The sequence below is a fragment of the Aethalodelphis obliquidens genome, unplaced genomic scaffold (genome assembly GCF_003676395.1).
Source record: "Aethalodelphis obliquidens isolate GAN/ISIS:26980383/991018 unplaced genomic scaffold, ASM367639v1 scaffold2, whole genome shotgun sequence".
Classification (NCBI taxonomy): domain Eukaryota; kingdom Metazoa; phylum Chordata; class Mammalia; order Artiodactyla; family Delphinidae; genus Aethalodelphis; species Aethalodelphis obliquidens.
This window is the reverse complement of record NW_020837946.1, coordinates 50,025,321-50,051,706: the sequence shown is the minus strand read 5'-3', so window position 1 is coordinate 50,051,706 and position 26,386 is coordinate 50,025,321. Positions and strand designations below refer to the sequence as shown.

Here is a 26,386-nt window from a genome sequence, read left to right as displayed (position 1 = left end):
TTCAAAATAATTATTCTAAAGATGCTCAGAGAACTACAAAGAACACAGATAAATAATTTAACAATATTAGGAACACAACAGAAAAACAAAATGAGAAGTTCAACAGAAAGATAGAAAACATAAAAAATGAACCAAACAAATTTTGGAGCTAAAGAATACAGAGTGAAGTGAAGAATTCAATAGAGAAATACATAACAAAGAAACCTCCATAATGCTAAGAGCAAATTTCTCAGCACAGACCTTACAGACCAGGAGAGAATGAAATGATATATCCAAAGTACTAAAAGAAACAAACTGCCAATCAAGAATAATTTACCCAGAAAAACTGCCCTTAGAAGTGAAGGTGAGACAGTTTCCCTAACAAACAAAAGCTGAGAGTGTTCTTCACCACTATACCTACTTTACAAGATATGCTGAAAGGAATTCTTCAAGCTGAAATGAAAGGATGATAATTAGTATCATGAAACATATGAAAATATATACCACACTGGTTAAATTTGGCATATAGTTACATTCAGAATACTCTAATACTGTAATATAGTGGTAGGTTAACTACTTAACCTTAGTATAAAAGTTAAAGGACAAAAGTATTTTTAAAAAGCTATAGCTACAATAATTTCTTAATGGATACACAAAATAAAAAGATGTAAATTGTGACATCAAAAATATAAAAGGGGGAGTAAAAGGTAGAGTTTTTGTAGGTAATCGAAGTTAAATTGTTATCAATGTAAAGTAGATTGTTGTATGTATAAGATGCTTTATGTAAGCCTCATGATAGCCACAAAGCAAAAACCCACAGTAGATTCACAAAAGATAAAGAGAGGGGCGAGTTCCCTGGTGGCCTAGTGGTTAGGATTCTTGGCTTTCACTGCCATGGCCTGGGTTAAATCCCTGGTCAGGGAACTGAGATCCTGCAAACCACATGGTGCAGCCAAAAAAAAAAAAAAAAAGAGAAGGGAATCAAAGCATACCCACTATGGAAAATAACTAATTTACAACAGAAGACAGCAAGAGAGAGGAAGAAAGGAACAAGGGAACTACAAAACAGCCAGAAAACAATTCATAAGGTAGCGTTAGTAAAGCCTTACTTACAATAATTAATCTAAATGTAAATGGGTTGAACTCTCCAATCAAAAGACATGGAGTGGCTGGATGTATTAAAAAAAATAAGACCTGACTATATGCTGCCTACAAGAGGTTCACTTCAGCTTTAAGGACACAGGAAGAATCAAAGTGAAGGAATGAAAAAATATATTCCATGCAAGATAGAAACCAAAAGAGAAAGGGTAGCTATACATGTATCAGACTAAATAGACTTTAAGCCAAAAATGGTAACAAGAGACAAATAAGGTCATTATATAATGATAAAGCAGATGATTCATCAAAAAGATTTAACAGTTATAAATATATATGCACCCAACACTGAGGCACTTATAGTAAGCAAATACTAACAGGATGTAAAGGGAGAAATAGACAATACAGTAAGTCCCCCACATACGAACCTTCAAGTTGCAAACTTTCAAAGATTCGAATGTGCTTTTGCATGCCCAATCACGTTAGTTCACGTGTCTGGCATATATTGTCACGTGTGTGCATCCTCTAGAAGTGGTTGCGCAGGAAATGGCAAGGGGATTTTCTTTATTTGAGGAGGCACTGTTAGCCTTTGAGGCACAGGACCCGAATGCAGAATGGTACACAAAGGGTGCAGCAGCAATTCAGAATGCAATCTAGTGCTACCATGTCATCTATGATGAGAAAAGAAGGGCTACTACCCAGACATCACTGGATCCTTTTTTTAAGAGGGTAGATAGAATTGAATCCAGCAAGGAACCAGAACCTGTGCCATCAACGTCAGGTGTGAGTGAAATTGCAGCTTGCCTTCCGTCTTCTATCGCTGACGATCCTTCGGCTCTACTATCTCCCACCTCCTTTCCCTCTTCCAGTCAGTAACTCTTCTTGCCTGCTCACTCGATGCCAGCCCCTGTATGCCAGCTGTTGTACTGTACTACTGTACTTTTCAAGGTACTGTACTGTAAGTTAAAAAATGTTTTATTTTTTATGTATTACTTGTGTGAAAAGTATTATAAACCTATTACAGTACAGTACTATATAGCCGATTGTGTTAGTTGGGTACCTAGGCTAACTCTGACTTACAAACAAATTGGACTTACGAACGCATGCTCAGAACCAAACTCGTTTGTTTGTAGGGGACTTACTGTACAATACTAGACTTCAAAACCCTATTTTCAACAATAGATCATCCAGACATAAAATTAACAAGGAAACGTGGGATTTGGCACATACTTCAAACCAAATGGGCCTAACAGACATATAGAAGAGATTCCATCCAACAGCAAAAGAATATATATTATTCTCAAGTGCACAGAAAGCATTCTCCAGGACAGATCATATGATAGGTCATGAAACAAGTCTTAGCAAATGTAAGAAGACTGAAATCATACCAAGTATCTTTTCTAACCACAATGGTATGAAACTAGAAATCAGTAACAGGAGGAAAGCTGGAAATTTCACAAATAGCGGAAATTAAACAACACACTTCAGAACAACCAATGGGTCACAGAATTAATCAAAAGGGAAAAAATTATCTTGAAACAAATGAAAATGGAAACACAACAATATAAAAGCCATGGGATGCTGCAAAAGCAGTTCTAAGAGGGAAGTGTATAGTGATAAACACCTACACTAAGAAAAAAGATTTCAAATAACCAGCTTTATACCTAAAGAAACTAGAAAAAGAACAAACTAAGCCCAAAATTAGGAGAAGAAAGGAAATAACAAAGATCAGAGCAGAAATACATGAAATAGAGTCCAGAAAAACACAGAAAAGATTAATGTAAATAAGAGCTAGTTTTTTGGAAAGATAAAACAAAATAGACAAACCTTTAGCTAGACTAAGAAAAAAGAGAGAAGACTCAAATAAGAGATTACTGTGAATAATTATATGCCAACAAATTGACTAACCTAGAAGAAATGGATACATTTTTAGAAACATACATCTACCAAGACTGAATTGTAAAAAAAATAGAAAATCTAAACAGACCCATAATCGCTAAGAAGATTGAACCAGTAGTCATACACCTCCCAATAAAGAAAAGCCTAGGACCAGATGGCTTCACTGTGAATTCTACCAAACATTTAAAGAAACCTTAAGACCAAGCTTTCTCTCAAATTCTTCTAAAACACTGAAGAGGGTGGGAGACTCCTAAACTCATTTTACAAGTCCAGCATTACTCTGACACCAAAGCCAGATAAGGATACTATAATAAAAGAAAACTACAGACCATATCCCCAATGAACGTAGATGCAAAAATCCTCAACAAAATACTAGCAAACCGAATTGAACACCACATTAAAAGGATCATACACCATGATCAAGCAGGATTTATCCCTTGGATGCAAGGACAGTTCACATATGAAAGTCAATAAATGTGATACACATTAATAGAATAAAAGATAAAAATCATATGATCATCTCAATACATGCAGAAAAAGAATTTGACAAAATACTATAATCCTTTCACAATAAAAATGCTCAACGAATTGGGTACAGAAGGAAAATACCTCAACATAGTAAAGGCCATATGTAGCAAGCACACAGCTAACAGCAGACTCAGTGGTGAAAGGTTGAAAGCTTTTTCTCTAAGATCAAGAACAAGACAAGGATGCCCACTCTTGCAATAAATTTGACATAGATAGTACTGGAAGTGTTAGCCAGAGTAATCAGGCAAGAAAAAAAGGTAAAAAAAAAAAACAACATCCAAATTGGAAAGAAAAAAATTAAAATTGTCTCTGTTTGCTGATGTAGAAAATCCCAAAGACTCTACCAAAAAACTTCCAGAATTAATCAATGGATTCAGTACAATTGTAGGATACAAAATCAACACACAGAAATCAGCTGCATTTCTATTCACTAACAATGAAAAACAAAGAAAACAATATCATTCACAATAGAATCAAAATCAATAAAATACTTAGGAATAAATTTAACCAAGAAGGTGAAAGATCTGTACACTGAAAACCATAAGACACTGATGAAATTAAAGAAAATGCAAATAAATGGAAAGATATCCTGTGTTTATGCATTGGAAGAATTAAAATTAACTTGTTCATAATACCCACGGTCATCTATAGATTCAATGCAATCCTTATTAAACTTCCAGTGGCATTTTTCACAGAAATAGAAAAACAATCCTAAAATTTGAATGGAACTACAAAAGATGTCAAATAGCCAAAGCATCAATTAAAAGAAGAACAAAGCTGGAGGCATCACACTTCCTGATTTCAAACTATACTACAAAGCTATTATAAGCAAAACAGTATGTACTGACATAAATTCCAATGGAACAGAAGAGCACAAAAATAAACCTATGTGTATATGGTCAGCTAATATTTGACAAGGGAGCCAAAAACACTCAATGAGGAAAAAATAGTCTCTTCAATAATGGTGCTGGGAAGACTGCATAACCACACGCAGAATGGAACTGGACCCCTATCTTATGCCATTCACAAATACAGGAGACCTGAAACCATAAAAGGTCTGGAAGAAAACAAGGAGAAAACTCCTTGACATTGATCTTTGCAATGATTTTTTGGATATGATGCCTAAAGCACAATCAACAAAAATAAAAATTAATAAGTGGGACTATATCAAGCTAAAAAGCTTCTGGGGCTTCCCTGGTGGTGCAGTGGTTGAGAGTCTGTCTGCTGATGCAGGGGACACGGGTTCGTGCCCCGGTCCGGGAAGATCCCACGTGCTGCGGAGTGGCTAGGCCCGTGAGCCATGGCCGCTGAGCCTGCGCGTCCGGAGCCTGTGCTCCGCAACGGGAGAGGCCACAACAGTGAGAGGCCCGTGTACTGCAAAAAAAAAAAAAAAGCTTCTGCACAGCAAAAGAGATAGTCAACAAAATGAAAAAGCAATCTACAGAATGGGAGAAAATATTTGCAAATCTTATATCTGATACATGATTAATATCCAAAATATATAAAGAACTCATACAACTCAACAGCAAAAAAAAAAAAAAAAAAAAAAAAAAATCAAAAAAAAAAAAAACCCCCCACAAAATCCAATTAAAAATGAGCTAAGAAAATGACATTTTTCTAAAGAAGACAGACAAATGGCCAACAGGTGCATGAAAAAGTGCTCTACACTACTAATCATCAGGGAAATGCAAATCAAAACGACAATGACATATTACCTCATACCTGTTAGAAGGGCTATTGTCAAAAAGATGAGGGAAACAAGTGTAGGTGAGGATGTAGAGAAAAGGGAACCTTTGTGCACTGTTGTTGGGAATAGATATGGGTACAGCCACTATGGAACAGTATGAAGGTATCTTAAAAATTAAAAATAGAACTACCGTATGATGAAGCAATCCCACTTCTGGGTATATATCCAAAGGAAATGAAAACAGGATCTGGAAGCGATATCTGCACTCCCATGTTCACTGCAGCATATTCACAATAGCCAAGATAGGGAAACAACTAAGTGTCCATCAACAGATAAATAGATAAGAAGTGGTGTATATGTACAATGGAATATTATTCAGCCATGAGAAAGAAGAAAGTTCTGCCATTTGTGACAACATGGATGAAGCTTGAGGGCATTATGCTAAGTAAAACACGTCAGACAAAGAAAGACGAATACTGTACATCACTTACATGTGGAATCTAAAAAAGCCAAAGTCATAGACACAGAGATTAGAATAGTGATTACCAGGCAATGGTGGGGGTGGGGGAAATGGGAGATGTTGATCAAATGGTACAAACTTCCAGTTATAAGATGAATAAATTCTGGGGATCAAATGATTATAGTTAATAATGCTGTATTACATACTTGAAAGTTGCTAAGAGAGTAGATCTTAAATGTTCTCGCCACAAAAAGGAAGTAGTAATTATGTGACATGATGGAGGTGTTAGCTAATGCTCTGGTGGTAATCATTTTGCAATATATATATTTGCAATATATAAGTGTATCAAACCAATACTTTGTACACCTTAAACTTACATGTTATATGTCAACTATACCTCAATAAAGCTGGGGGAAAAAGACTTTATTAAATTAAAAAAACATTTTAGGGGAAACCTTCCCTTATGTACTCTTTTATAACTGCCTTGACAAATTTGAGATGGTTATACTTTTTTCAATTTAATTTTTTCATAATTGTATTAGAAAGCAATAACTGCTTTTGTACCCTTTCTGATAGTCCACTTGAGGATGACTTTTGCGTTGTTTTTTTTTGCGGTACGCGGGCCTCTCACCCCCGCAGCCTCTCCCGCTGCGGAACACAGGCCCCCGACGCGCAGGCTCAGCAGCCATGGCTCACTGGCCCAGCCGCTCCGCGGCACGCGGGATCCTCCCGGACCGGGGCACGAACCCGCATCCTCTGCATCAGCAGGCGGACTCCCAACCATTGCGCCACCAGGGAAGCCCCTTTTGCGTTATTTTTCACAACAGACTTTTCATGTCTTTGAATTCTTTTAGCTGGAGTAGGAAATGCAAACAAATCAGCAAATGCATTTAGCCCTTGAAAGTTGGAGTCCAGCTGAGTAGTTACAATATCAATTACATCATGAACAATTTCTTTTACCTAAAAAACTGCTAAAACTCAGAGGGTGGCAGTATTATTTCTCAACATAGGACCAACTGGAAAAGAAAATGTAGACCCCTTTTAAATATCTCTGAATGTTGGCAAACCTGGGGAATTTTTTGATATGAGAAAAATATGCATTTGCTTTTAAGGCAACATATTGCCTATTATGTATTAATCAACTGACTTCAACAAAGACTATCTTATCTGTTGCTAAAAATCGACCAACAGCCACTAGAGTGCTATCTTTGCCAGTGCCAAAAAGATTTCCAAATCTTTTCAGCTAAAAAGCCAGCAAAGATCAAAAAGAGGTTTCACATGAGCTCTCTACGTGCCAATGAGATACAAGTGCCATTTTTAGCACATTATAATAATCCTGTTGTACAGCATTCTTTTCCAATGACCTGTAAAAATTATATATTTGAGAGAGGTACTTATTTTCAGCATAAGAAAAGTATGAATTAGGAAAGGTACATTTAATAAGTTCAATGATCTATTGCTACAAGTTAATATACTTTTTTTCCATTCTATGGAGTTACAAATTCCTGGCCAATTAGCCATAATAGAGATGAAACTTGACTGCTACAGTGCAACTTGACAAAATGATTTATTACTCCTTAGTCACTGGAATAAATATGTGCTAACATTTACAGCTTTTCACTTATTTTGTTATGAACGCCTTCCACCAAATTAAAATATATGTACTAGCATAATATTGTAGCCAGAGAAAGGAAGAGAGAGAGAAAGGAAAGAAGGAAGGAAGGAAAGAAGGGAGGGAAGGAGGGAGGGAGGGAGGGACGGACGGAAGCCCAGCCCATGTTGAATTCTAGTTAAGTGCAATTTATTTTATTTGCTAATGATATCACACTAATTTTCTAATGCATTCACATATCGATAATCACAGAAGAAGGGAGCCCCCATTAGGAATATCTCTCCAAGATGAAGCTGTGAGTAGGGCAGGTCACCACAGACTAGTTAAACTGTATTTTTAGTTTTATCATTCTGCCCCTAGTATCTGGCACATAGGAGGTAAAGAACATTTGTTGAACCGCTGCTAGGATATGACATAATACATTGTTTCTTTTAATTTTAGAATTATGTGGCATTGAGAAGGAAAATGGAGAGAGATGAAATAATAGTTGCTGAGGTTTGGGATTCTGGAAAGATATATAATGCTCCAAGGAGGAGTAGAATTAGAGCTGGAAATTTGTTTCTTTAATTTCCCGACTCAAGCATTACTTTTAAAATGAAAACTCTTATCAAATTAATCTTTGAAAAATCAATTAAAACAGCTAAAACAGAAAACGAGAGACTCTCAGAAACCCGTTGTCCACAATAACCATTGTTGACAATACTGCACATTTGAAAAGTACCAGAGTATTCTTTCTCTTTTCTGATTCTCTTTAGAACTTAAGCTATTTAGAATTACACGAAGGGCTCTATTAATTTCAAGATTGAAAAGGTAAGGAAACAAACCCCTCTAATAAACTTCTCCCTCAGAAAATATGCTGTGAGGAGGAAAAGGCTGACGGCTAGACAAATGTTACAGAAATCCGCTGGTAAAGATGCCCTTTGCTTCACGTTGGGAGCAAGTAGTTATGTCAGAGCATGTGGTGAGCACCTCTACCTGGGTGTTCCGCCCAAGAACACAGGTACTCTCACGGTGTCCTCCTTCTCACATGAAGAGAGAGTTAAACTCATTATTTTAACAGGGCTCACCCTGTGTACACTCTTTTAGGAATCTCTACCTCAATGGTACAATGAGGTTAATACATGAAGCAAAGCAAAATTCCTATGATAGGTTTACATAGGGTGGCCTGAGGGATTCATAAGCTGTTCTTGAAACACCACACCTATCTTCCAACTGTCACAGGCTGTATGGAATCAATATGCAGCCTGCTTTTCTAGAAGCCTGAATGGCTTAGGGCTGAAGAGAATATAGTTGGGTTGTGTGGTCTATCTTTCAGACGGGAGTCATGGTATTGGTCAACTTGCCAGCAACCCTTGGACTTGGGCTTGGATATGACAGGAATAGCAGAACTCACTAGAGAGGTCATCAGCTGCTTCCTCTAATCACTTTCTGGGTGCCGTGACCTCCAGTGGCAGAGGCATTTATTCTTCAAGGGTGTTTGGCTCTCTTGGAAGCCTATGAACCTGGTCGGTCCTCACTGTGTGATCAGCTGCCAAGGGAATTAATTGCCAGCGCAATGTTGAGAATAGATGTGAAGTTATACTGATAGGATAACATTTCAAGGTCTGCTAATCCTTGTGTCTAGTGACATGAGAAGACCATCAAACCTGCTTGAGTATGGGAGGTATTTCTGCAAAGGGATAAGATTACAATTAAGTGTCTCAAAGCTCCTGCCTCTTTTATGAAGTACAGACTCTACCTAGAAGTAAGTCACCAGAATAAAAGGATCATTTCTCTATTTCAGAACAGTGACCTGAGCAGTCACTCTGTAATTTCTCTGGTGGTCCTTCTACTTTGCCCTTGGCATTTCACTTAATTTCCAAATTAAAAAAATCATTTTCCTATAACATGTAACACCTTTTTGATCTCCCACCAATGTTCCCATCCTTATGCCTATTTATTGATATATAAGAACCTCAGATCCCTCATCTTTTCCCCCAAATACTCCAGACATGTGAATCGCCTCATTAGGAGAAATCACAGAAACCACTTCTTTGTATCACCAATGAGCTACGTCCATTCCAGGTGCTAGAAACCCCAACCTACCTGTAACTAATAATGCCCTCCTCCTCCACAAGAACAAAGGGGAAAATAACCACTTGTTCCCATCATGAAGCAATGGGTATCATCAGCAATGGAGTTCTATAGTATCTGTCTAGCCATCAGTCTTTTCCACCTCACAGCATATTTTCTGAGGGCTGTGCAGGGCTGGGGGGATGACTAAACTGAAAGGTGAAATGAACATGGACCCTGACCTTAAGGCATTCCCAGACTTGAAGAAGACACAGACACGTAACAAATACACTGTGATTCAGTAAGTACTATAATAAAGCTACCTAAAATGTTCAAAAGAAACAGAGGATGATGTGCTATGAAAAAGGGAGGTGATGATTTGCCAGCCAGAATATAAAAGAACATTCTATTTCCAGAGGTAGGAAAACAACATGAGGAAAAGTACAGAGGCTTCCAATGAGCAACTGTTGAAACTGTTCTGGATGTTGCAATGATATCTGAAAATACAAGCTTTACCTCTGTTGTATGTAGTATATAAAAATCAGTATAAAGTAATACAGTACAGAGCAGTCTTTAAAAAAAAAAACTTTCACATTTAAGACAACATAACGACTTTCAAACCAGAGCTAGAATATAGACTGACACGAAGATGCCTCATTCTCACGAATGTAAATTGTGATGTTATACTATTCATAAAAACATGATGGAACTCTCAGAAGGCAATTTTATAAGCAAAACCAAATAGCCGAATAATACCAGAAAAACAACCACCATTAACTGAACGCCTATGTGGCAGGACCCAATCTCATTGATTTATATACATAATCTCCTTTACTTTAATTCTCACAATAGTCCTTGAGGTAGGTATTATCCCTATTCTACACTTAGGGAAACAAACTCAGAAGAGTCAAGCAAATCATCCCTAAGTGACAGAGTTGGATTCAAATCCCAGGTTAATTTGATGACATGGCATCATACCTCACATCCACCCCCGAAATCCTACCAAGAACCAGTGAAAGCTCATTATGATTAAGACTTTATGACTATGTAACTACAAGCATATATGCAGCAGCACTGCACAGCACAAAGAGCACTATACCAAGAATCATGAAGATAGTATTCTAATCCCATAGTCTTTTTCTAAGTAACTTGGTTTAATTACTTAACCCTTGAGTAAGATGAAGCAGACAATTTCTAAGGCTCTATCCAGCTGTAAAACGCTCCTTTATTACAATCACTGCTGCATAATGGGTTTTTCATTTAAGTATTAGCCATTATCTTAAAAATAAGGTCATCTTTCAAAAACGAAGAATCATTTAATCAGTCATGTTTACAGAGCTCCCTACACTAAGTCTAATGCTAGGCCAAGTGTTGAATAATCCAAAGTAGGATCTCACTTCAACAGCTGGGTTAGCTTTGGGACTTCCCTGGTGGCACAGTGGTTAAGAATCCGCCTGCCAATGCAGGGGACAGTTTCAAGCCCTGGTCCAGGAAGATCCCACATGACGCAGAGCGACTAAGCCCGTGTGCCACAACTACTGAGCCTGCACTCTAGAGCGTGTGTGCCTAGAACCTGTGCTCCAAAACAGAAGAAGCCACCGCAATGAGAAGCCCGTGTACCACAATGAAGAGCTGCTCCCACTCCCCACAATTAGAGAAAGCCCGCACGCAGCAATGAAGACCCAATGCAGCCCCCCCCCGCCAAAAAAAAAGCTGGGTTAGCTTCTCACTGTTATTTACCCAGGGAATGTTTTTCAGTGTTTTGGGAAAGAGCACAATACAGTAGTAGTAATGGGCTAGAAATCCAACAGCTGTAGATTTTAATCTCAGTGCTGTCACTCAATAATTCTGTGACACTGGGGCAAGGGATTTAAGGCTGTAAAACAGTTTCCCATTCACTTATGAAAATTGAAAAAAATAATCCTTACTAAGTAATTTGGTTTAAGAGATTAAATAAGGGACATGAAAATGCCTAGTATCAAGAGTGGCACAATATAAGCACTGAGTAAGGGTTATTCTTCTGCTCCTTGAGCTGCAGTTAAATTAGTGCAAAGCAGCTTTAAACACTACTGGATTTTAAAAAAAGCCCACATTCATATCTGAGAGACAAAGTACTGATAAAAGTACAGTTCTGGGCCAGATTTAAATCTTGACCCTGCTACTTCCTTGCAGGGTGAGTCTGAACAGCTTACTTACCTTCCCTGAGTTTCTGTTTCCACGTTGGAATGAGGATAACCATCAAACACAGTTATTGTGAGAACGAAACGAGCAATAGAGAATTAAATTAGATAAAACTTACCTTATACCACAGTGTCTAGTACATAATGAATTCTCAATAAACATTAGTTCTCATTATTACTCTAGCCAACATTTTCGGTTTGGACAAACCCCCTATTAACAGTCAAGGTCTTCAAAAAGAGTCATGTACCAAAATGTTCATTGCAGCTCTATTTACAATAGCCTGGAGATGGAAACAACCTAAGTGTCCCTCATCGAATGAATGAAGAAGATGTGGCACATATATACAATGGAATATTACTCAGCCATAAAAAGAAACGAAATTGAGCTATTTGTAATGAGGTGGATAGACCTAGAGTCTGTCATACAGAGTGAAGTAAGTCAGAAAGGGAAAGACAAATACCGTATGCTAACACATATATATGGAATTAAAAAAAAAATGTCATGAAGAACCTAGGGGTAAGACAGGAATAAAGACACAGACCTACTAGAGAATGGACTTGAGGATATGGGGAGGGGGAAGGGTAAGCTGTGACAAAGCGAGAGAGAGGCATGGACATATATACACTACCAAACGTAAAATAGATAGCTAGCAGGAAGCAGCCGCAAAGCACAGGGAGATCAGCTCGGTGCTTTGTGACCACCTAGAGGGGTGGGATAGGGAGGGTGGGAGGGAGGGAGACGCAAGAGGGAAGAGATATGGGAACATATGTATATGTATAACTGATTCACTTTGTTACAAGCAGAAACTAACACACCATTGTAAAGCAATTATACTCCAATAAAGATGTAAAAAAAAAAAATGTCAATGTCAAATTTTCTCTTCATTGCTGCCTCAAGTTCTGCCAGCTGGGCCTTGCTTCATGCTGCATACAAGGATCCTTGTACGTTTTGGCTGAAGGTAAGAACTAGGAATGAACTGAAGCTCAGCTTCAGCCTGGGAACTTGTACATTATCTGCTCCTCAACTTCAGCCTTTGCAAGGTTTAACAGTTGAATGCCTACTTCAGATTGCTTTCTGGCACCCACAGCTTGTGTATAATCAATGACTATGTGATTACATAGGTTATGGTCATACCTAATTAGTATGGCATCTTGATTTATAATTAATCATTGAATGTTCACTTTCAAATAAACATTTTAGATGTAACTTGGGAGTGAAAATCTCCCTATGTGCTTAACATGTTGAAATCTATCCACCAGTTTAAGTGTGAATGTGCCTTTAGAATGCAAGTATTTCTTACATGATGCTTGCTGTAAAGATTCTCCTTCTACTGCAGGGAAGATGCTGAAATTGGTGTGCATACACGCAACTAAAAATGATATGCAACTTGAAATTCAGAAGCAATATTTTTATCTTGAGAGCCAGTCACATCACTCCAGTGCCAGATTTCTAGAACCAACATTTACTGACAATTGTTTTCTCAAGCAAATGTGTGATGCAGTAAATCCCTGCAAAAACATTAGAAAAAAAAATAAACAAGGGCAACATATCTTAGGTTTCTGAAAACTTTATCCAATTGTGCATAAAGTTTCAGTTAGTGAGAATACTTTAATAAAACTGTATCATCACCACTGACCCCCAAAACTTTAAATCCAGGAGTTAAAGAGGAAATACCTTTTAACTTACTAATGGAGAAAAAGCAAATGATTTGATAGAAACTTCATCATGAGTTGGTCTCTGCTCTACACTTGAAAGTAACTACTTAATACCTTAAATAAGTAGTTTAACATTGAGTGTGGGAGCAATTGAGAAGTTGAAAAAAGTGAGAAATTAATGATTCTGAACTACACTAAAATTTTAAAATATAATTGATGTAATAAAATTATAATTTTTGAATAAAATTAATTCATGTATTTTAGAACTTGTATACTATGATGATACTTTTCAACTTAGGCCTTGGCCAAATATTAATTTCAAGAATCAACCATTGAGCATTTGGTCAATATGTGCACTATAAATGTGACTCAGCCATATACCACAGTTAAGACATGGCAGTCAGCAAGGTTGCATACCCTATCTCCAGCTTACCCACTTTCCAGGTTTGTGAACCTCATGTAAGAGGTTGACCAGAGCCTACACCAAGACTTGTCCATCCATCTTACTTCCGAAGAGAAAGAAGTAGAAAGCTAAGGGTCAAGTGGGTGCACTTAATCAGAAATGAGATATGGCCCTCTATGGCTAGGATCCTGACTTTAGATTGCTAATTTATCTTATTTTGTTATTTTCAGGTCAAAATGAAATAAAAACTTTTCTTGGAAATGAAACATTTCAGTTAGGCATGCTTGAAATGTTAACTACAGCAACGTGTATGGAAAGTTTGGTTCATACAAGGAAGAATGCAATTTTAATACATTTAAAGCAACTTTCCACTCTGAAAATAACCAGAGCACAGTCGATAAATACTTTTCCTTTTCATTCAACAGGACCAAATAACTCAAAAATCATTTCTCATTAAAGATTAAAGCATTTAAAATTTCAAACCGATTCTTTTCCCCAAAGTCAGAAGTCATGGTATACCTTTAGAAAAAGAGGGCAAGTTGTCTATTTGGAAATTCAGGCCAAGACCATCAAATGAAATGATGCTTCATGCTCAAGTGGCTATAAAAGAGATGAAGAACAGATATAAGGAGTTACACTACTTTAAGGATTATTCATTCACAAGTCTTTACAAATAGCACAGCTGAAATCTCCCAAAGGCAAGTCATTGTAATAGAAGGGTGGGCATGATTTCATATAAATTAACTGGAATGTTAAGGTTCACTGCCTGACAGAACTTGGGCTTGGTTTAGAAAACCTGGTGGTGTGTAATAGACCTTACCATTCTCAGATCAATGCCACAGCACCAGTGAATTCAGTTCATTTCCTTCTTTACAACCAACCTACCTTGACTGGATCTGTGAACTCTTAATATACAATCAAAGAACAAAGGAAGACAGGTAAACCAGAAAAAGGAAAAGCGCTAGCTAGCCAAATGAGGCTCTGTCAAGTGCTCCTTCTGCAGGAATGCTAATTTGTGTACTTCTACTTCTCATATATGCCAAGTTTATTCTTGTCTTCTGGGCCTTTACCTTCACTGTTCTGTCCATTTCTGGTTCCTTCTCATCCTTCATGTTTCTCTTACAGAGGCCTTCCCAGATGACACTTTCTAAAGTACTGCCCCCAAGCAACTCTCTCTTCCACTCCTCAGTTCATCATCCTGGATATTTTCCCATCACTATCAGAAGTTTGCTTCTTTACTGTCTACCATCATTAAAATGTGAACTTAAGTGTAAAGGGGAACCTTCTTTATTTTGCTCACCCTTACACCCAAGCATCTATAAGTATTTGCTGAATCAATGAATGAACGGAAAAGAAGAAAATGATTAGTAAGAGTGACAATGACTATAACTCGAAGATCCAGAATGGCAGTCATGGGAAGCACGTGTGTCAAGTTCCATGGTTACCTCTGGAAAAGAGGATGGAAAAATTAAGAGATAAGCTGGAGAAACAAAAGGCATGAGAGTCTAGCAGAAAGGAAGGAACAACTCATTTTTAACTCTTGAGGTACTGTTTTAATAACTGGGGAAACAAAGATTTGGTAGGGGTATTGCTAGCTTAAACTAAATTGATCTCACCCAGCCAACACTCGCACAACTGCATCTCACAGCTATCAGCACAGCACTGTGCCAATTATAACCCATAAAGCCAGGCTCTTGAGTTTTTTTTCTGGACCCAACCTTCTCTTGCCTCTAAGTTCCCAACTGTCTTTTCTCCTGAATAGATACCAGAGCCCTAGTCCTATGGCAGTGAACTTCTAATATTTTCCTATCGGGGGTGCGGGCGAGGTGGGGTAGTTTAAGAAACTGGCAACACTGGCACAACAGAATAAATAGCTGACTAAATTATGACTTAAAACAGTACAAAGTTCACTCTAAGCTCCTGGAAGGCAGGGGCAAGATCTTACACATCTTTTTCATCTCCAACAGTTCAGACATCTGCTCTCAAACTGACTGAACAGAGGACACTTTGTGACCAGAGATCCTGCATTAGTTCAATCTATTAAATAGGTAATGATTACAGTAAATAAAGACGGATTAATGACCGGTAGGGCAGTGATTTCCTTTCTTAATTACATTTAAAATAATATATCGTATAGATTTCTATTTCCTCTGTATATTTAATAACAAAAAGGCCACTTTACCTAGGTTCCAAAACATTTTGTAAAATGGGAAAACTTTCCAAAAAATGAAGTCTGGGCTGGAATGAGTAATACAAGTGTAATTTTAGCAAGCACATTAAAATATAAAGAGTTTTACAAATTAACTTTAGAGGGTGTTATTTTACCTGGCTATTTTATTGCTAATTTAAAAGGTTAGTATTAATTACATCAATTTAGGGGGAAAATATTTTTTTCTTTTTTGAAAATTAGGTATACCAGGCTATTAGTATGAAAGGCAAGGAAAGCCTTACAACTTTTTACTTTCTGATTGGTAGATGTTTTTACTTGAGAAAGATAAAGCTTTCAAAATGACATCTCTGAGAAATGAGGTTAAAATTGGTATATAGTTTCCTACATACAGTATCTAAACACACAAAGAGCAGCTTTTGGAATTAGCTTATTATGTCATTTACAACACCTATTTAATAGTATAAATTTACAATTAAGGAATTAGAGTTTGGTATAATTTCAATCTACTCTGTAGTTCATATATTTAAACTGGACATCTTTTCAGTCTTTAACAGGTATATACCCTTTTTATATCAATGCTGTTCTTAACTTGGATTTGGAAATAAATGTTTTCTACCTCTAAAAGTCAATTAAAATTCAGTAATCAAAGTAGCTGTATACTAACTTTAATTACTATGCACTGTTAGTATATTTTAATAGTCATATCACTATACTCAACATTGTATGGGGGTGTTTTCAATCCTAAATACATGCACTAAAAAATCTTATACATGCAAATGTGTTCAATTAGTATTTTAAGAGAAAATCTTTTGACCACTCCACTTGAAAACAACAAAAAGAATGAAAATGAATAATTCACTAAATAAAAACCAGTAAACATAAAAAAAGATATTCCACTTTACTAATAAGCAAATGTATGCAAATTAAAACAAGATTTATGTTTCATCTTTTAAGGAGGAAAAGATGCATCAACAATAGTAAAATTGGTATATAGTTTACTTATAGGAGGAAATTATCCTCACACAATTGCAGGACTAAAACTGATATAATCTTATTGGAGGGAAATTTAATAGGTATCGAAGTTTAAAATGTATATACCCTTCCACCAAGCAATTTTACCGGTGAGAAATTATCCTAAGGAGATAACAGTCCAAGTTCACTAAGATACAATATATTTGTAATACAAGAATACTTCATTTTATTGCGCTTCGCTGTACTACACTTCACAAATACTGTGTTTTTTGTATAATGAATGCTGGTAGCAACCCTGCATTATCAGATGATGGTTAGCATTATTTTAGCAATGAAACATTTTAAATTTAGGTATGTACATTTTTTAAGACATAATACTATTTCACAGTTAACGTACTACAGTGCAGTGTAAACATAACTTTTATATGTACCGGGAAACCAAAAAATTCGTGTGACTTGCTTTATTGTGGTATGCACTTTTATTGTAGTGGTCTGGAACTGAATCCACAATATCTCCAAGGTACGCCTGTAGTGAAAAAGAAGAAATCTGTCTAAATGTTCATCCAGATGAATCTTTTAAACTAGTTATGGTATATATGAAGGCTTTAAAAAGAATATAAATATCAAAGACCCTTTTCTACTTGAGTTAAATAAGTAGATTACAGGCAAGCATACATGGTATGATGACATCACTGTTGAGAAAATAAAAACAGTATGTTGTAGTATAAATTCAGAAGAAAATAAGAAAGTTAAGAAAAACAAGATGTTAAAAATAGTAGTCAATTTACTTTTAACTTTATTTTAAAAAATGTTAAATTTATTTATTTTCTGGAGGTAGAAAGACTCTGCAAAAAGCAATCACACAGGACACCAGTCAGTCAGTCAGTTTGAATATATGAGAAAAAACTGGGGCAAGGTAAACTTCACACGACTATAAAAGAGCGATTTTTTTCTTGGCCCGAAGAGGGGTAAATTATGTCTTATGTACATCCTTATACCCTTCAACATATCACCCCAGTCAAAGTGTATATACTCAAATGCCTACTGTACCTCCGAGGATATCATTATCGACAAGTTATTACCACTCTAGGATCCTAATATTTCAAAGCAAACAGAACTTAATCTTAGTTTCAACTGTTACCTGTGTATTTAGGCTATTTCAAGTTTAAAATATTCCATTTAAAAATTCCTTCCCTTTTAGAAAATCCTCATGGAACCACTGGAAATTTTCAACGGATAGTGACAACTATTTCCCTGCTTTAAATACAGACTGGAGAAATCATACACAAAATAGAAATATGATAATCTTGTGGCACTTCAATTTCATCCCAGTATCTGAACAACAAAAAATTGTAACTAAGTTCACAGGAGCTTTCTTTTATCTTAACATGAGTTACCAGGGTGTATACATAAGAAGCTGTGAACAACAGAAGCTCTATAAGATATCCAGATACACAGCTGTTGAGAAAGTCTTTACAATACCAATCAAAGAGCAAAACATCTGGTTAGTTTTCAAACTAAATGAGCTGCTCTGCCCTCCGTGACAACTGCCAAGCAATAGGCCCTTTATGTCTTTCCCATTCATTACTGACTGATGCAGTAGTTCTCAACATTTTCACTAATTCTATGATCATTCCATTTTTTCCCCCAATCTTTCAAATGTATCTGTCCACTTGCTCACAGATAAAATTAGCAAGTTGATGGCACACAAGATTCATTTTAGCTCTTAATTTTAAAAAAATGTTATGGAGGGACTTCCCTGGCAGTCCAGTGGTTGGGACTCCACACTTCCACTGCAGGGGGCGCGGGTTTGACCCCTGGTCAGAGAACTAAGATCTGGGGAGTGCACCCGCCCCCCCCCCAAAAAAGCTATGGAATTTTATTTTCTAGTTTTAATATTTTTTCTAGCGGAATGTTTTTCAAAATATTTAAACAAATCTTATAATAGGTGACCTGGTATCAACATGCTACTTAGACATTCCTAGAATAAATTAAAGTTTACTTTAAACTAAGTTTAAATGAAAACTTTCATATTACTGAGTAAATTTCTGAGGATCCCAAATTAAAGAAATCATTCAAAATGTGATACAGTCTAGTGTTTATTTTATGTTATGGCAGGTACACTTGAATTTCAAAAATTTAAAACATATAAAAAGTGGTTAGGGACTAACATTTGTATCAACAGTTGATAAATGTCTAAGATAGTTTATTATACAGCAGGGTTCAATGGTAGTGCTAATGCCAACAGGGCACCATGGAAATTAGTCTAAAAATTATCATTAGGCTTTATACAAGCAACAACATTTGCTGCTGTTTTAGAATTTTGGGACACAGCCTGCTTCTAATGCTAAGCAGTCCTTTAACATTTTTAATGTTATACAGTGTTATAGTAATTAGTTTGGCAAATGTTTCAAAATAAAGTAGAAATGTATTCATAACATCACAGAAATGCACATCCAGTTTTGTTTTCAATAAGAACCATAATAGGTACAGGTCAGAACTCTTCCCTATATGAAATAATTTACACACAGATGAATGCTATAATATCACTATCTAAAATAATCACTAAATACAATTCTTTTTCGGAAATAAACAAGCAAAGGTTTTTTTTTCCATATCAAATATCAAAAACATAGAGAATGCATGTTTTTCAAACAAATGATACTCTAAAATTATTGAAATAATTTCAGTGAATTCAGTGAATGTGCAACCTAAATCAACCAAGTATACTGAAGTACAACGATACTAAGAAACCAATGATCAGAAAACACAACTGTATGAAAGAAATTTATAATCCACGAAACTGTTTCTCAGGCCTTAAGGTAAAATAGTTCCACAGTTTACAGGTAAAACCGAGGCAACAAAAATGCGTGCTTGTCTTCAATAAGTAGGTATTTTATGCAGAAGATGTAACACTTTGCTTGTAGACAGCATGGTATGCATTTCTCAGCAAGACATAAGGAAAACAAGATTCCAAAAGATCCATTGTCAGGAATGGGGATTCCTGCACAATCTGAAAAATCCCAAAAATGCATCAATTCAACTTATTTATAATGGGAACATTTACTGACAACTAGTAAAGCACAATTTTATATTGCCGTTATTGGGAACAGACATAAGTTTTCCTTTCACTTTAAAATCTGAAATGCGAATGTGCCACAGTGTATGCTATCAAAACATTTTAAATCACTACTTTTCAATTAAATCAATTAATCAACAGGAAATACTGAGCACTTGCATTGCCCTCAACAATATATCACATTTAAAATGTGGTCCATATCATCAAGTCTAACTGGAACCCAACATTAAGCTAAAAAGCCAAATCAAACATGAGACCATCTATGATTAAGTGGAAAGCTGTTAAGTTCCAGAGAGTTCAAAAGAGTAGAAAAGTTAACATAGGCCAAAGTAATCAAGAAAGTCTATCTGAAAAAAGATTCGAGTACGAGGTATGCCGAATCATTATTAGGATAGACACAGACCTCTGCAGATAAAGGAAATTATTCTAAGTGAGGAAAGAATCACATGGTAGAAACAAGCACAGGTGGTTTCATGGCAGTAAAGAGAAGGAACTGACGAGGCACAGAAAATTACAGGAAATGTTATTAGATAGGTGGGATGAAGTAAAAAAACAGAAAATTCGGAAAAGAGTTCAAACTGATACACTAGGAAAATATAAAGCCTGAGTGTTTCCCAATAGGTTGAAAAACTATTCATAAAAGAATACTCTACAGGTGATGGTGATCTTTTATTCTGTTGTTTTCTGATGCGATTACCATATGGTAAAGTACAAGTGGTATCAGTCTATTTAGCAATTATTAGAAAGTGTGTGGCTTGGGTGGAGTGAATATAAATGGTCAAAAAAATACACCACTGTTATAAACCAGAAACTAACACACCATTGTAAAGCAATTATACTCCAATAAAGATGTTTTAAAAAAAATACATCAGCTCTTATTATAATTTAATGACTGAAGTATCAAGAAAAGACTATCAGGAATGATTGGAACTTACTTGTTGTTAGCAAAAATTAAAATAAGACTTACCATATCTAGCAGTAAATAAACAGATTCTCTATTTCTTGTTGTTGTTTTATCTGTCTCCTGGCCAATTTTCAGTAGACTGGAGGATGCAAGCTTAAAAGTGTACATACATTTTAAATAAATAAGTTTTTTAAAATAAATGTTCACCACTTATTTTCAGTATGCTTCAACTTGCAACACATTTCAATCATAAAGTGAGCTTAGGCTCTTTACATTCAAGCAACAATTTAAGAGCTATTACGGTATAAACAGATACAAAGGTAATAAATGTAATCAAATATTCTTATCGGTTTTTAAAACTGATTTTTTTCAGAACAAGTCTTTTTTTAAAAAACGATTTAAATTGCTTTTTCTCTTCCCAGTAACTGTATTAACTATATTTCTTAATTCCCAAATAAGAAGAAAATTTCACATTGAGTTTGAGTTAATAGGACCACAATGAGATTAAGACATTAAGTCTTAAATAAAGGAAATAAAGAAAATGAAAAGAAAAATTTTAACTCTTAATACCGTTTTCTTTGAAATAGATGTTATTTTGTCCTCAAGTTAGTTTGCTACTACGTTTACTTTAAAAATAAAAAAAAATTTTTTTAAAGCTAACAGGATTTATAACTTAAAAAGAAGCAAATATTCTAGTGTTCTTTATACCACACTGCATCTTTCTTTTAATTAAAATATGAAAAAGGTTAAGTTGATAAAGGGAAGGAAGAGCTACACTACCATAGAAACTAAAAGCTATACTTCATGAGGCTAGTTAGCACTACTACCCTCTTTTGGCAGTGAATAGTATTCTTACTTTTGAGTTTGATTCCATTAACAGTCTTTCTCCAAATAAATGGAAATAAGTAAAATACATCCTTTTAGAGGGATACATTCATCTTTTGCCTCAATTTTCCTTGGTTTTGTTTTTTCCTCTTTCAAACTCTAGGCAAAATTCTAGGGCAGTCCAAACATCAGCTTAGAAAAAAAAGTCACATTGCAGAGCTCTAGAAATGAGAGACTTCTAAGTCAAAGGAAAAAATGCTAAACTAACTGCTCCTTGACTTCAATGCCCTGTCTTTACTTATTCCTTATTCCAAAAATTAATTAATTAATTAAGAGAATTTACTGTTACACTTCATAGTTATGATTTTTAGTTTTCTCTAAAAATTGTCATGAGTTTTGTTTGATTATACACACCGCCAGAAATTCTTTAAGCCGATCTTCAATGCTTCCCTTGTGAATTGTAAACAAAGCTGCAGCGATCTGGTTGATGGCTTTGGCCAAGCAGTGTATGTTGTTGCAGTGCCCTGAGAAAGCGCAAATAGGGTTTGTGGTTTCTGTGTGACCCCAGAATATCAAATCTTTAATGACTTCATAATCTACATAAATAGTGGCATGATTAAAAACAGAGCTGAAGCATCATAACCTGCCTTGCTTGCTCTCCCTTCACTTTCATGAGAACTAGTGCTTTTAAGAACAGTGTAGAAGATAACAACAAATAATTATATATATATTAAACAGGCACATTTTCAAAAACCCCTAAAAGAAACCATATATCAGTTTTATATTGTCTTGGAAACTTAAAAAATAAGTGCTTAGCTGCTTTACAAATATTTCCTCATTCAATCCTTAAAATAATCCTAAGAGTTGGATACTCCCTTCACCATCCCCTGCCACACACACATTCAGGCACCCACAGGCTCACATATACACATTTCATATGTGTATACGAAACTGGGGCTTAGAAAAAGAAAAACTGACTATCCAAGGTTATACAACTAGTAAGCGGCAGAACTTAACCCACTTTTTATTATAAAAAAAAATCAATTACTTGAAAAGTACCTACTATGTCAAAACTCATAACTTTTCCAGTGCCAAAACAATTTTAAACCACTATTACCTTCTATAGCAGGGCTATACTGAGACATCACATTACTGGCCAGTGTTGGCAAAGAAACTGCCACAAAGACCATGAGGAGGCAGGCAATTTTATATTCTTCTTCTGGACTTATGTTTTCTAAGGGATAAAAATTAAAAATAAAGTCAAGGTATTTCTGTCAAGATTAGTTAAGAGTTGATCACCTAAACCAGAAAAAGCATATTTTAATTCTTGTGTATTTTACTGAGTCTCTATAGAACTGATTACAATTTTGTTACAAGACATATAGAATGAATAGAAATAAAACACATTACTATTGGCTATTATCAAGTCCTTAGGCATATTTCAAGGACCTCTAATAAAACAATAAAGCAAAAAAAAATTTTTTTAAACTGTAAGATTTAAAAATATTAGTCCTGTAACTAAATACAGTTTTAGTTACAGGACTAAAAATCTGTTTAGAATTACTGGAATCCTAAAATTTCCTAATTGAAAACTAATAATAACTTACTTTATAGGAAAATTCTATGTTTCAGTATAGAAAATTATGTCATAACTTACTCTGCAAAATCATCCAGAAAACTCTTTAAGTTTTTTTTCTAAAATAGATATAAGTGAAATGTACTATTAAAAAGAGATAAATGTGGAAAGTAGACTGGATTTCTAATTTCTCCATTTTAGAAGACAGGAGAAACCAGTCATAAATGAATACAACTAGTATTGTCCTAAGGTTTTAAATATTTATTGTAAAATAATTTATCTAAAATATTTATTGTATCCATATACTAAAACTGTGGGTTATCCAGGTACTTCACTTATTGGGTACCTGGGAACTTCTAGTCACCTTACTATTTATCAACACATATAACTAAGAATTGAACATAAGAAAAGAGCCAGAATATATTTTAAAAATCTGGCTGGTCATGACTATTCACAATAGCTAAAACATGGAAACAACCTAAATGTCCATCGACAGATAATAGATAAAGAAGATGTGGTACATATATACAATGGAATACTACTCAGCCATAAAAAAGAACAAATTAATGCCACTTGCAGCAACACGGATGTAACCAGAGATTATTAAACTAAGTGAAGTCAGTCAGGAAGAGAAAGATAAATACCTTATGATATCACTTATATGTGGAATCTAAAATATGGCACAAATCAACCTATCCACAAAACAGAAATAGACTCACAGACATAGAAAACAGACTTCTGGTTGCCACGGGGGAGGTGGGTGGAGGAGGGAAGGACTGGGAGTGTGGGATTAGCAGATGTGAACTATTATATACAGGATGGATGAACAACAAGGTCCTACTGTATAACACAGGGAACTATATTCAATGTCCTGTGATAAACCATATGGAAAAGAATATAAAAAAAAGAATGTATGTGTATAACTGAGTCATTTTGCTGTACAGCAGAGATTGGCACAACACTATAAATCAACTATATTTCAGGGGAAAAAAAATCTGGCTGATTATGAAAAATATAGCTGTGGCAAATCAAGTAATTATAGTAATTATCCATGTAACTATAATTAACATACTGCACGAATGATGAAACAAAAGTAATGTCAAATCAAAAAAGAACTGATGAACTCAGTCAAACACCATGTTACATCCAAGGAAGTAGGGGAAGGTATTTTAGTGCCAGAAGCAGATGAAATGTTTTTACTTTGTAGAAAAATCTAGAAATATCTAGAGAATTCTGTGTACCACATTTCAAAGGGCTGATTTTAAAATATTCTGAACGTTTAATATTACATAATAATGCACAGACTCTTTATGGTAAGTAGCTCTAGTCCAATTAATATAGGACACCCTTTTCTATTTTTCTATACATTTTATCTATTTGTTTGTTTGGCTGCACAGGAGCTTGTGGGATCTTAGTTTCCCAAGCAGGGATTGAACCCTGGCCCTGGCAGTGAAACAGCTGAGTCCTAACCACTAGACTGCCAGGGAATTCCCAAGACACCCTTTTCTAGATAACAATGCTTCTATCTATTAGACCATCTCCATCAGCACACAAATGCTATTATTTCCCCATGTGAAAAATATCCTTCTCTTGATTTTACTCTTGCCTCCTGCTACTATAATTTTACTTCTTTGCTCCCCTTTTTACAGTAAAACTCTGTGAAAGAGTTGTTTTATACTCATTATCTCTAATTTGTTTTCTCCCAAGCCCTCTTTAATGAGCCTTTTGCCTCTAAGACTTCACTGACATTGCTCTTGTCACACGTATTAATTCTACATAGCTGATCATTCCCTTTCCACTCTCCTCGAAGCGATTCTTTCCTGATTTTTCTTCTCCTTCACAGATCCTTCCTTCTCAAATTTATCTTTTAGTAGTTCTTCCTTCTCCCTGAACTCTTAAACTTGAGAGTGTACGAGGACTCAGACTCTGATCCTCTTCATTTCTGCACACTAAATGGGCTTAATAACCTCATACAGTCTTATGACTTAAATATCTAATCTGTATGTACAACAAACAAAAAAAAACCTTGATATAAAGCAGGCAGTTGAACAAATAGATAAGTATCACAGCTATATCTATGTTGTCCTGGTTATTTACTAAGACTACTACATAATTACTAATGCATTTTACCTGATTTTTGTGAGGAAAGAGCTACCACCAAGGCAGGATCAATCTCACACGGTAATCCAGCAGCTGATGACAATTCATATACATTCATTGCAACCTAAAAAATACAAGAATTATAGAGTAAGAAATATTCTAACAAATTTCTGAGAAATCTCACTTTAGTAAGAAAAAGTATAGTGTTTAAATTAGAGTCTGCCTACAAGAACACTAGAGAATTTCAGAAACTTGGCTATAGAAGGAACTACAGCACAACTAACTACACTGAGCAAGCTGATTTAGTATTTTGTGTGTGTGCACTGCTGATTATAACTTGACACTACTAAGCCAAACAAAACTTGTATACTTTCTGTGGCAATTCCAACAGAATCATTCTAAAGCTATTATTTTTATTGGAAGCGTAAGTGTAAGACCAAGATCAAACCAACAGATATGAAAAAAAGAACAAAAGTGAATCAAAATTACCGGCCTTACGTTTTATGTCCATACTTGTCTAATTTAAAATTATAGTGGCTCAATGCCTAATCATATTGTATCTATAAATACAGTAAATTACTTATTATAATATCAAATGACTAATTTCTTTTGGTATCACATAAGGATTTCAAGGATACTCCGCTCAATAACTCAGTTAAAAACTACCTACATGGGACTTCCCTGGTGCCACAGTGGTTAAGAATTCACCTGCCAATGCAGGGGATACAGGTTCGATCCCTGGTCTGGGAAGATCCCACATGCCGCAGAGCAACTAAGCCGGTGTGCCACAACTACTGAAGCCCGTGCGCCTAGAGCCTGTGCTCCTCAATAAGAGAAGCCACTGCAATGAGAAGCTCGTGCAACGCAATGAAGAGTAGCCCCTGCTCACCGCAATCAGAGAAAGCCAGCACACAGCAACGAAGACCCAACGCAGCCAAAACTTAAAAAAAAACAAAACTACCTACATAATTGGTTAGCCCTGATATTACAACAACAAATGTTTACAATCTAGTATAAATTTAAGTGTTAAAACATAACTATAATACAGGGCAGAATATATTTAATTCTATAATGAACAAACAAAAAGTTCTCTGTAATACTAAAAAAAAAAAGAAAGAAGAGATGAAATGATCACTTGGGGATCCAGCAATATTTCTTAGAAGATGGCAACTGAATCAGTCATTAAAAGATGAGCAGCATTTCAAAAGG

General features: G+C 35.6%; 1 protein-coding gene across 1 annotated transcript in view; it reads right to left on the bottom strand.

The window, feature by feature from the left end:
* Positions 1-18,774: 18,774 nt before the first annotated feature.
* Positions 18,775-26,386, bottom strand: part of NCKAP1 (NCK associated protein 1) — a 97,135-nt gene continuing 89,523 nt past the window's right edge. Inside the window, exons 27-31 of the mRNA XM_027126517.1 lie at positions 25,208-25,301; positions 22,619-22,735; positions 21,916-22,025; positions 20,740-20,829; positions 18,775-19,706 (exon numbers count right to left, since the gene is read on the bottom strand). Of these exons, the coding sequence (XP_026982318.1) occupies positions 19,590-19,706; positions 20,740-20,829; positions 21,916-22,025; positions 22,619-22,735; positions 25,208-25,301 (528 nt within the window). The 3' untranslated portion in view covers positions 18,775-19,589. The remainder of the gene's footprint in view (positions 19,707-20,739; positions 20,830-21,915; positions 22,026-22,618; positions 22,736-25,207; positions 25,302-26,386) is intronic.